This window comes from Tupaia chinensis, unplaced genomic scaffold (genome assembly GCF_000334495.1).
Source record: "Tupaia chinensis unplaced genomic scaffold, TupChi_1.0 Scaffold138464_1, whole genome shotgun sequence".
In the NCBI taxonomy this organism is placed as follows: domain Eukaryota; kingdom Metazoa; phylum Chordata; class Mammalia; order Scandentia; family Tupaiidae; genus Tupaia; species Tupaia belangeri.
The window spans coordinates 265640-278096 of NW_006198360.1; the positions used below are offsets into that span (position 1 = coordinate 265640).

General features: G+C 47.1%; 1 protein-coding gene across 1 annotated transcript in view; it reads left to right on the forward strand.

Annotated features, from left to right (window-relative positions):
- PRKCZ (protein kinase C zeta) overlaps window positions 1-12457 on the forward strand; it is a gene marked incomplete at its 5' end in the record, with an annotated part of 158851 nt that overhangs the window by 108596 nt on the left and 37798 nt on the right. The window contains 3 exon segments of the mRNA XM_014592755.2: window positions 1248-1300; window positions 2444-2632; window positions 6791-6888. Of these exon segments, the coding sequence (XP_014448241.1) occupies window positions 1248-1300; window positions 2444-2632; window positions 6791-6888 (340 nt within the window).

A 12457-nucleotide genomic window follows, 5' to 3' on the forward strand; every position in this document is an offset into this window, starting at 1 on the left:
CAGAGAGAGACATAGAGACAGAAAGCGAGAAATCACCCCCCAGGGGGGATGGTCACGCCGCAGTCCCTTCTCTTCCATTCTCCTCTTGGGATCTTGGGCACGCACGCACATGCGCCCGGCATGAGTTTTAAGCCACCGGGTCCGGGACGCGAACCGTGGTCGACTACGTGGGAATCCAGCGACATAGCCATTACGCTAACTGCTGGTTCCCGACACAAAAGAAATTCCTGTCACTCACCTGCACAGCCCATGGAGGTGCAGCAATCTGTACCCAACATAGTCAGCCGCTGACTGTGCAAGGCGTTGGCTTAAGACTTCATACTAGGGTTGTTCAGAGGTGCAATTTTGGAACCTATCTGGGGACCCAGTATCAGTTTCAAGCCTCTGAGTCTGGGACTCAAACCACAGTTGGCCATTTGGGAGTTCAGTACTTAACCACTATGCCACCTGCTGGCCCCATGACAGAGGCTTTTAAATGACTTACACACACACATGCATTTGTGCAAGCACACACAGACACACACATACACACACACTCATGCACCAGCTGCTCTGGAGGTAAAGGGGATGAAGGGGGACCAGATGTTTTCCTCACCCTCACCCTAAGAAAAAAAGGTTCCAGAAGAAAGTAATTATAATCTGTTTCCTCAGAATAAATAACACCTCTGTGTCCCCCAGGCCCCTCACCCCCTGCATCTTCCTTCAAACGCATACATTACATTCCTATTCCTACATTTGTATAGTACTCATTGACTGGCACTGGCTAATTGTCTCAAACAAAGCTTGGCTGGGGCCATTCCCAGAGACAATTCTTAGACTAAATAAATAACACTAATAATTTAGAGAGAGAGAGACTCCTAACAGCTGCCCATTCTTCCATCCATTCATGCATGAACTCATAGGCCCATCCATCCGTCCATCCACTCACTCTTAAGACAGAGTCTGGAAGGCCAGACCAGTATTTATGCTGGATTCTTCTGGATGAACCACTAGAAGCAAAATGCAGGTTCCCGGGCCCGCCCCCTCTTCAGAGTCAGTGGCTCTGGGTAGGGCCCAGGAAGCTATGTTTTCATGAGTCGCTAATGTAGAGTGTGACATGGCTGCTCCGTAGATTTGTCCTGAGCACCACTGCCTTGGCCTAGGCTGCAGCGTCCCTGCAGAGGAAGGCAGACCCATGGGGTTGCTGCCCTCTGGGCCACATTCCTGACACACCTGTAATGGCCTTTTTTCTCCTCCTGCTTTACTAGTTGCTTATATTTCTTCAACTCGGAAACATGACAACATTAAAGATGATTCTGAGGTGAGTGTGAAAAGCTCGTTGATGTTTCCAGTGTCCTTTTTAAAAGTTCATTTGCTCATTTCTGCAGAAATTATGGGAATTTAAATATGAACTAGCTGTGTCAGGGAATTGTCACTGACCTTCCACAAGGTCATTGTGGACATCTAGGAGAAGGTTCTTGCTTCAGACCCATTGTTCATGAATTCCCCGGGGCTTTTGGGTTGGTATCTTCTACCCAATGGCAGAGCAGGTCCAGGAGCTGTCTTCTGAGCTGCAGTTTTTGTTCAATTTCATCTGTATAAAAGCCTGCCTTCATTCGCCTTCTTTGGTCTTCCTGGCCTGGCAAGCCCTCTTCGCCCTTCCAAATCCTCCCCCAGACTTGGACCAAGAAGTTCATGTCTGCGGCCTCACACCTGCAGCCAGCTCTGGGGAATGATCCTGAGCAAGGGAAACAGCGCTTGCTGGTGTTCCTAACCACTGGTCATAAAACCCCCACTTCTGTGGCCCACACCTTCCCAAAGTGACCCACGAATGTCCTCCTCTGGGCTCTGTTTTTCTCCCTGGCCATTCTGCATCTGGAATGAACCAGAAGCACTTAGAACACAGAACCCTTGAGAGAACAGCACCTCACGTAGTACCTCCTCTTTCTACCACAGATAACTTGGCAGAGGTAATTCACAGGAGGAAGCTCTTGTTCTAAATGAACTGTCCTTCTCTTCCAGGGCGCATTTCCAATTTTGCCTGGTGGCTTAGTGGGTCCTGGCACACATTAGCTGGTTGTGCTTTATGCCCAGGCCCCAACCTAGATGACCCTGGAGCATGTCCCCCTGCACCCATCTCCTCAGCGCAACCTGCTGGGGTGGGGGCCCTGGGTGTCCCTCATTGCTCACAGAGGGGCCACGTGTGACTTGTGACCGTAGCCACAGTCTGTGGAAATGAAGAGCGTTTGATTTTCTGGCTCCTTCCTCCGAAGCTCACAGCCTTTGTCCTTTGTTTTCATATCCTGGTTTAGATGCAGATTGGGTAGAATGTTTTAGGGCATAGTCGAGACTGAATTGTGGTGCTCTGAGCTCTGGCGGGCAGGTCCTTGTTGCAATTGCCTGGAATAATGCCTAATTCTCTGACTCTCTTTTCACTTCCTCTGGTTTTGTCCTACCACCCTAGGACCTTAAGCCAGTTATCGATGGCATGGATGGAATCAAAATCTCTCAGGGGCTCGGGCTGCAGGACTTCGACCTAATCAGGGTCATTGGGCGTGGGAGCTACGCCAAGGTCCTCTTGGTGAGGTTAAAGAAGAACGATCAGATCTATGCCATGAAGGTGGTGAAGAAGGAGCTGGTCCATGATGATGAAGTAAGTGCCGCTTCTCCCCACAGCCGCACAAGGGCCCCTGGGAGACTTGCCCGTGTCAGACGTCACTTGAAGGCTGCAATAAATACTGTGGGCTTTTGTGAAATGAATCGTGCAGTGAGAGTCTTAGTCTTATATTCACAGACTTGTATGTTGCAAAATCAAAATAATTGGGTTTGAGTCTATCGTTACTGCTGTTAAGAAACCCCTTCCAGTTGACCTGACCACTGTGGGCAGTAGGGTGGAAAGAAAGGCACCCCAGCTGGGCTCAGCGGACCTCACAAACAGCTTTGCGGAAGTTCTGAGCTGTTATAGCTCCATGTAGTGACGCTTCTTGTTTCGGCAGTAGACATTAAAGTCATAGGTTCAGTGGTTTCTTGGAATTTTAATTCTGACTTCATCTATGTTTTTCTTTTAATTGTAATCAAATACACATAGCATAAAATTGGCCATTTTAACCATTTTAAGATGTACAGTTTCATGGCATTTAGTACACTGCAGTATACTGTTGTGCAGTTATCAGTTCTATCTAGTTCCAGATCATTCTCACCAACCCAAACAGAGATCCATTACCCCCTTCTCTCCTAACACCGTCCCCTGGCAACTACCAGCCTGCTCTCTGTTCGTACGGATTTACCCACTCTGAATATTTAACATCAGTGGAATCATATATTATGTGACCCTTCGTATCTGGCTTCTTTCACTCAGCGGTTCATTCACATTGTGGCAAGTTTCAGAACTACATTCCTTTCTATGGCTGAGTAATATTCCACTGTAGAGATAGGTCATTTTTTTTTTTTTAAATCTATTTGTCTATTGATGGGACTTTGTCTTGTTTCCACCTTTTGGCTATTGTGACTAGTACTACTGCAGACATTTGTGACCAAGTATTTGAGCCTGTTTTCAGTTCTTCTGAGCACATACTCACGAGTGGAATTGCTAAACTGTATGGTAATTCTTAGTTTCACTTGAAGACCTGCCCAACTGTTTTCTACAAAAATTGTACTCCTTTTTATTTTCACCAGCATAAGGGTTCCAATTTCTGCACATCCTTTGCAACACTTGTTATTTTCCATTTTTCTTTTTTTTTATTGCCACCCTAATGTGTGTGTAGCGATATCTCATTGTGATTTTGATTTGCATTTCTCTAATGATTAGTGATGTTGAGTATCTTTTCATGTGCTATTGGCCTTAAATACTTTTGATCTTTTGATTTTATGCCTGAATCTGGGTGATATCTCTTAGGAGCAGAGAACATAGGTGTTTGCACTGCCATATACTGATCACTTGAACTGGAATGGAAACTTCCTGAGGGGAACTTTTTTACCCAAGGTGCACCTGTCACTGCATAGACAACTATAATGCAGTGGGTAAGCTGCAGCTAGCATATAAGGTGATTGGTTCTTGAGTCAATAAGCCATGAGAGGGCTCCCTTTCCCTGCAGCCGAGCTCAAGGCTTGGAGGGCAGAGCCTGTGCTAGATTTGAACCTTTGCCTGATCTTCTGAAAGGGTTCATGTGTGCAGTGCACACACAGTCCAGCTGGCCCAACATCCCTGGGTGCTGAACCCACAAGAAGGCAGTGATGTCTTATAGCTGAAGAAACAGGGTCTGAGGGGTGTGGTGCCCTGCTCCTCTGCTGACCAGTGGCACCATAAGAGGATTTCAAACCCCTTTTCCAGAACACTGGGCAACTGGAGGGTTGATAGAATGTATGATACCAAGTTTTCAGAACCCTGAGAAAAAAGGCATTTAAAATAGTTACCGCTTTGGTTTTGTTCTCTTGGCATCTTCAGATTGTCCACTGGCTTTCTGACCACAAGGAATGTCAGTGTTTGCACTCCCATGTATTCATAATCAATCACCCATACTGGAGTGGAAACCTCTGAAGGGAGCTCCTGTGTTTAAGGTGCAGCCAACGCTGCAGAACATGTAGTGGAAAGGGCTTGATGGCCAAGATACAGAGGTGGGAACTTTTAGATCATCCCTTGAGAAGAGCGTGACTCTAGGAGTTGTTGAGCAGTAGAATATGCATGTATGTGGCATATGCTTGTGTGTTTGTGTGGGTAGGTGTGTATGTGCATGCACATGTGTGTGCACATGTGTGTGTGTGAGGGGAGAGACCTTTGTGTCTCATAGCACCAAGTCCAATCTATGGACATCAGACTTGCCAAGCCATTCCTTACAAATGGTCTCAATGGGCTTGCTGTGCTCGTCCGAGCAGCGACTACTACCTTTGGCTCCCTTGCCCTGTTCCTGGTGTCCCCAGGCAGCCCCACTGTGGTGGTTGGGAGCCAAGCTGGTATGAGCCATTCAGTCCTCCACTTCATGGATCCTGCACTAGGTCTCCCTCCTGGGGTGGCAGCTTCTTCTCCCTGAATCAGGCCCATAGCATCCCATCACCCTCCACTTCCTTAATCCTCACTAAGTTTCTGGCTCTTGGATATGGTTTTTACATGGCCTGAAGAACAATTTCAAGTTCTCTGTTGCCACATGCCCATTGGCTCCTGCTATCCCCAGGCATTCCAGCTAATGAATCATTCAGGTCCAGGAGCAGGTGATGCTGATGAGGGATGGTCCAGAGCAGAAATGGGGGAGCAGTCATCCCCGGCCTGAGCGCCTGGTGATCCAGCCGCCTTGGTAGGTGAGGACAGATGGAGCTGGGAAGCGGCTCTGCTTGTGGCCTGCGCTGAAGCCTGAGATGTTTAAGTATCAATGTTGAGCAGCCGTTGATGAACGAGTCTGGAGCTCAGGGAGAGGTGAGGCTGGGAGTCCTCTGCATGGGGAGGATGGGATTTGAAGCCATTCCTGGGGAATGTGAGGAAGAGAGGAGCACGTAGCTGAAGACAGGATCTCGGAGGAGGGAGCTGAGGAGGAACAAGAGCAAATGTTCTCTGGCTCATTGAGTTTGCTCATTTGTTTCCAAAACCTTCCCAGGAAGGTGATGCTATTTTGGACACATCCGTTTCATAACCACTAAATGAGGGGTAACCTTGGAAGGTTTGGAAACCTCATCCATCTCTGCTTTCTGGGGTTGGAATGGAAGTAAAGCTGTGGATCATCGTGACTCTCAAGCTAACCTTTGACCTTACGACATTTTACTGAGCTCCAGCAGGGGTTGAGGGGAAACAGTCCTGTGATCCAAGCTAGTGTTCCAGAGATGTGTGGGCTTTAGTCCCAGGTTTATCACTCATTAGCTGTGGGGTCTTGGGAAAGCTACTGAACCTTCCAGTCCGTTTTCTCATGACTTAAATGGAGATAGTAATGCTGACTTCCCACACGGTCGTGAAGAGTTGTGTCTGACAGGCCCAGAGGCCAGCACACCACCAGAGCTGGTGGCTTTGGTGATGCTGATGACATGCTGGTGATGACAGTGGTGGTAACTGGTGATTATAGTGATCATGGTAATGTTCACAGTGACGATGATGGTGGTAATAATGGTAGTTCGTGATTGTAATGATAATGGTGATGGCCATGGTGGTGATACTGATGGTAGTTATGGTGATGCGATGGGTTGTGGTGACAGGGATAGTGATGACGGGTCTGTGGTGGTGAGGCTGATGGTGGAGGTGGTGATGATGCTGGCGATGAGGATGGTGATGGGGTCATGATGGTGATGATACTGATATTAGTGGTGATTATGATGGTGGTGGTGGTGGTAACAGTGGTGGTAGCGATGGGGTGATAGATGATGATGGAGATGAGGGTGGATGGTAAGAATGGTGATAATGATAATGCATTTCCTTTTTTCTTTTTTCCTTAGAGTTTTGCTATGGGGCATGTGCGCTCACCAGAAAGACAGGGAGAAAGAGAGACAGAAAGTGAGAAATCACCCCCCCGAGGGGGGATGCCACACTGTAATCCCTTCTCCTTCATTCTCCTCTCAGGATTTGGGACATGTATGCACACATGCCCAGCATGATTTTTAAGCTACAGGGTCCAGGACTCGAACTGCAGTTGACTATGGGGGAGTCCAGCCATGAAACCATTATGCCATTTTCTGGTCCCAATAACGCATTTCCTGAGGGGCATTTCTTTTCCTCTCTGTGCATTGCCTTTCCGAAAGCAGAGAAAAGAGACTTTCCTCTCTTGCCTTCCCCTTCTCCAGGATCCCCGTGAGGAGTGTTCAGGAGTCTCGTTAACACTCCCTGGTTCTATTTCAGGACATTGACTGGGTACAGACAGAGAAGCACGTGTTTGAGCAGGCATCCAGCAACCCCTTCCTGGTCGGATTGCACTCCTGCTTCCAGACGACAAGTCGGTAAGAAAAAGGGAGGTATTTCTGATATTCTACTGATTTCTGAAGAGAACCACATAGAAGCAGAATTTAACGTGTGGTGTCAGCTGTTGTCCAAAGGGTTCACCCAGTTGTAAAACTGAATTTTGGGGGACCTTTGAATTCTCTTGGTTGTTCTCGTCAGTTGGTGTTCTGTTAAGTAAATTTCATACATCTGAACTTAAATTACTTAATTCTATTTATGACATATTTGTTAAAAGTGTCCAACTGAGTGCAAGCCATTGGGTCAGGTGCCGGGGATGCCAAAGTGAGTGAAAGAAGTGCTTATGGATCTTACTGATTAGTGAAATAAATTAATAAATACATTTTACTTACCATTTGTCTATGTATAGTGGAATTCCATTGCTTTTAAGAAGTTTGATCTAGATTATTAACTATATATTCTGTTTCGATTTTTTTTCTTTTTTTGCCAGTTGACTTGGAGTCACTCAATTTTCTTATTTGAGAAATTGAGTATGCTCTCAGTCAAGTCCTCAAAGCCACCCCCAATCTTGGTGATTCACTAGGAGGACTCACAGGGTTTAGCACAGAGTCACCCTCAAGGCCGAGGTTTATTGTACTGAAAGGATAAAGCAAAACTGACAGAGGAAAAAAAATGCATGGGGTGAATTCCAGAGAGAACTGGGCACAAGCTTCCGAGAGTCCTCTCCCAATTCCTGCAGCAATGACTTATGGCAACTCAGTTTATTAAGGGCTGGTCTTGTAGGCGTGTCTGTCTAGTAGGTACGCAGTTCCAGACTCTAAGAAGGGAAGCAGATATTTAACAATTGTGTTACTCAGGGTTCTCCACAGAAACTGAGTCGTGTGTGTGTGTGTGTGTGCGCGCACACGTGTGTGCACGTGCACATGTGCATAGGAAGAGATAGTTTAAGGCGTTGGCACATGTGATTCTAGAGGCTGAGCAATTCCTTGATTGGCCATGTATGAGCTGGAGACTCAGGAACGACAGTGGTGCAGTTTGAAAAGAGAGAGCTGGTGATATCTGTTCTGTTGGGCCATCACAAAAGTCATGATGCCTTTTTTCATTAAAAAAAAAAGAAAAAGAAAAAGAAAATACGTCATGACTTTTCCAGTGATCCAACAGTTTGGATCTGAAGGGTTACGGACCAGGAGCACTGAAGGCAGAAGACCTATGTCTGAGCTCAGTCAGACAGAGTAAGTCCAACCTTTCTGGGCCTTTTTTGCTCTGTTCTGGCCCTCAGTGGATTGGCTGCGCGCACACGTGTGTGCACGTGCACATGTGCATAGGAAGAGATAGTTTAAGGCGTTGGCACATGTGATTCTAGAGGCTGAGCAATTCCTTGATTGGCCATGTATGAGCTGGAGACTCAGGAACGACAGTGGTGCAGTTTGAAAAGAGAGAGCTGGTGATATCTGTTCTGTTGGGCCATCACAAAAGTCATGATGCCTTTTTTCATTAAAAAAAAAAGAAAAAGAAAAAGAAAATACGTCATGACTTTTCCAGTGATCCAACAGTTTGGATCTGAAGGGTTACGGACCAGGAGCACTGAAGGCAGAAGACCTATGTCTGAGCTCAGTCAGACAGAGTAAGTCCAACCTTTCTGGGCCTTTTTTGCTCTGTTCTGGCCCTCAGTGGATTGGCTGATACCCATCCATATTTGGGAGGTTCATCTGCTTCACTCAGCCCATGGATCCAATGCTAGTCTCTTCTGGAAACATCCTCACAAGCTTAACCAGAAGTAAAATTTAACCCAGCTGTCTGGGCATCGTGTGGCCCGAATTGACACATGAAATTAACCATCACAGGGCCAAGTGATGATGCAGTGTACTGCAACCTTCTCTGCGATGATGAATCCACTCAGGAAGGTTCTAGGTTCACATCTGGCAGCCTCTCTTTTTTTTTTTCTTTTAATTTTTTTCTTTAATTATTTTATTTATCTTTATCCATTTATTTATTTTTATTTGACCATAGAGGGATAGAATGAGAGAGAAAGTTGGGGAACCAGCAGTTAGCGTAATGGCTATGTTGCTGGACGTAGTCGACCGCAGTTCGAGTCCTGGACCTGGCAGCCCTGGACCCGGTGGCTTAAAACCCACACCAGGCGCATGTGCGTGCGTGCCCAAGGTCCCGAGAGGAGAATGGAGGAGACTGGATTGTGGCATGGCCATCCCCTCTGGGGGGTGATTTCTCGCTTTCTGTCTCTCTGTCTCTGTCTGTCTGGCGAGCGCACACGCCCTATAGTGAAAAACCTCTCAAAAAAAAAAAAGAGAGAGAGAGAATGAGAGAGAAAGTGAGGAAGCAAGCTGCCAGGTCTGGGACTTGAACCGAGATCAGCCATGTGGGAGTCCAGCACCTTTAACCACCACGCCACCTGCCAGCCCCAACCTCTTTGTATGCTGGGTGTGCACATGTGTCTGTGAAATGGCCTGGCTGAGGCTGGGGATGGATGGTGACATGAAGACCCTGTTGAGTGTATCTCACTCTCTGTCTCGGAAGAAATAAATAAACTTTAATAAGTGAAAATTAACCACCACAAGCATAACCTATACTGCTTACGCACAAACAGGTTTGGCACAGTGGCCGCTCTTACTGTTTAGGAAATGTTTTATATCAGTGTGGGCAACTGTTTGCCATCCAGGTTTCCAGGCACCAGTCAGGGCCAGCCTTCCCAACCACAGCAGACTCAGGCCTTCAGTGTGGACGCTTCTCTGCGAAGTTCTCAACTGTGACACAAACCAGTGTCTCATGCTCCTCTGTCTTCACCTCTCGTCATCAGGGCCCTGCTCTCTTACTCAATGGCCACTTTCTTGTCTGGAGCACTGGGATTAACCGGCACCTCCCCAACACTGCTTGGCTTGCAGAGTGGCCGGCCTTTTTGGTCAGCCACCTCACCATGCTCCCCATTGCCCAGGTTGGAAAAGCTTTAGCTGTTCCCTCCCCAGTTCTCACTGCTTCTTCCTCATAAATGTGTCTCATATCCCTCCCTTTTTCCAGCCTGAACTCCAGCTGCAGCTTCCTCAGGATGCCCAGTCCCTGGGGCTGCCCAAGCTGTCAACGCCCCTATGGTGGAACTAAGCCATATTTAGAAAACACAGATCTGAAGTGTCTCTCTCCTGCTTCTCAAAGCTCCTCTGATCACTTTCCCAGTTGCTGCTGGGACACAATCCAAAAAACTTCCTCTGTGTGTGGACAGGGCCATCGTGACCAGGCCCTCGCTCTCTCTCCCGCTCCTCCCTCCGCCTGTGCCTACTGCCAGTGCCTGACGGCTCCTGCCCTTTCCTCACCTCCTCTCCCCCTTCCCCAGAGCCTCTGGGAAGGCCCAGCAAAGTCAATGGCTGCCTTTGTATGTTCCTGGTGCACTCTCTCCGTGCCCCTGTGCTAGTCCCTACCACAGTCTTTTGCGTTTACAGAACACGCCCAAGGGAAGGCAACCATTCTAACCCTGTACTTCGTAAATGGTGAGATCCAAAACAAGGGGTGTTTTGTTTTGATTAATTTTTCCTACATAGACTTGTAGGGATGTAAATATGAAAAGAGTCAAATATTTCAATCTCACTTCTACCTTAGCTGCCTGAAATACTGCACTCTCTGCTCCACGCCACTGGAAATCTCCTAAGTTACACAGCCCAGGCACATAAAATTAGAACTTCAAAAAAACTTTCATTCATTAGATGTTTGTCTGTGATCCCTGCAATGTGACGTTTACTCTGTACTGCTTTTTGTTTTGCTTTGATTTTTAGGCAGGATCTCACTGTCACAGTCTCTTGCTTCAGTCTGCCATGTAGCTGAGACCACAGCACACCACCACACCTGCCTTTTGTAGAGTGGGCTGGAAATTGAATCTGGGGGCTCTCGTGGGGCCTCAGCCTGTCAAGTAACAGCATCTACCAGTGCATATTACCATGACTGGGCCTGTACTTTCTTTTTAAGTGATGTTTAGAAGACTTGTTTACAATAGCATTTACCATTCACAATCGGGAGGTCACATCACAGAAACAGCTAACAGCTAATATAGGGGCTGGCAGGTGGCATGGTGGTTAAGGGCGCTGGACTTCCATATGGCCAACTGCGGTTTGAGTCCTGAATATGGCAGCTTGCTTTCTCACGTTCCCCCCACCTCCTCTCTCACTCTGTCCCTCTCTGGTCATATTTAAATAAATAAATAAATAAATGAAGTTAAATAAAATAATTCTTTAAAAAAATGAAAGAAGGGAATCAGCAGTTAGCGTAATGGCTATGTCTCCCATGTAGTCAACTGTGGTTCGCGTCCCGGACCCGGTGGCTTAAAACTCACACCGGGCGCGTGTGCATGCATGCCCAAGATCCCGAGAGGAGGATGGAGGAGAAGGGATTGTGGCGTGACCATCCCCCCGGGGGGTGATTTCTCGCTTTCTGTCTCTACGTCTCTGTCTGTCTGGCGAGCACACGCGCCCTATAGCGAAAATCTCAAAAAGAAAAGAAAAGAAAAGAAAAGAAATAAAAAAGAAATAGCTAATACACATGTCTAACTTCTTTGCCTCCTTCATGTTTTGCTCTGTTTTTAGATTTTGCCAGAGGGCATGTGTTCTTGCAGGAAAGAGACAAAGAGAGGGACAGTGATAGCAAAGAGAAGTTACTGATTAAGCCAATTGCAGGGAGGGGATGCATGGAGTTCACTGGCCAGCCCACCCCCTCCTCTGTATTTGAAAATAAACTGTGCAATCTCCCCCTCCGAAAGAAACAGAAGAAAAATAAGAAATTACCCCCGGGGAGGATGGTCATGCTGCAATCTCTTTTCTTCCAGTCTTCTCTAAGAGTTTTGGTCATGTACACGTGTGCCCAATGTAATTTTCAAGCCACCAGATTCTGGACCACTGGGTCCGAGACTTGAACTACAATCAAACACCTTAACCACCATGCCACATGCTGGCCCCAGCCTCCTTCATGGTTTTTTTTTTGTTGTTGTTGTTGTTTTGTTTATTTTTTAAGAGATATTTTTGCTATAGGGTGCATGCATTCACCGGGAGAAACAGAGAGATAGAAAGTGAGACATCTTCCCCCGCAGGGGTGCTGGCCATGGCACAGTTCCTTCTCTTCCATTCTTCTTTTGGAATATTGGGCATGCATGCACACACGCCCAGCATGAGTTTTGAGCCCCCGGGTCCAAGACTGGAACCACAGTCGACTACATAAGAGTCCAGTGATGTAACCATTACGCCATCCGCTGGTCCTACCTTCATGCATATGTGTGTGTGTGTGTGTGTGTGTATTTTTTTTTCCTAATTGACTCTGTCAGTGACTTCTAGAAGCATCAGATATTTGGTTGGTCAGAATATTGTATTTTTCCTTGACTATTTTTATGTGTCTGCTTTGACTCCAAATTTATGTATACGCCTATCTCCCCAACTATTAATAACTCCTTAAGAATAAGACTGTGGGGACCAGCAGTTAGCGTAATGGCTATGTTGCTGGACTCCCATGTAGTCGACTGCTGTTCGAGTCCCGGCCCCGGTGGCTTAAAACTCACACCAGACCCGTGTGCGTGCGTGCCCAAGATCCCGAGAGGAGAATGGAGGAGAAGGGATTGTGGCA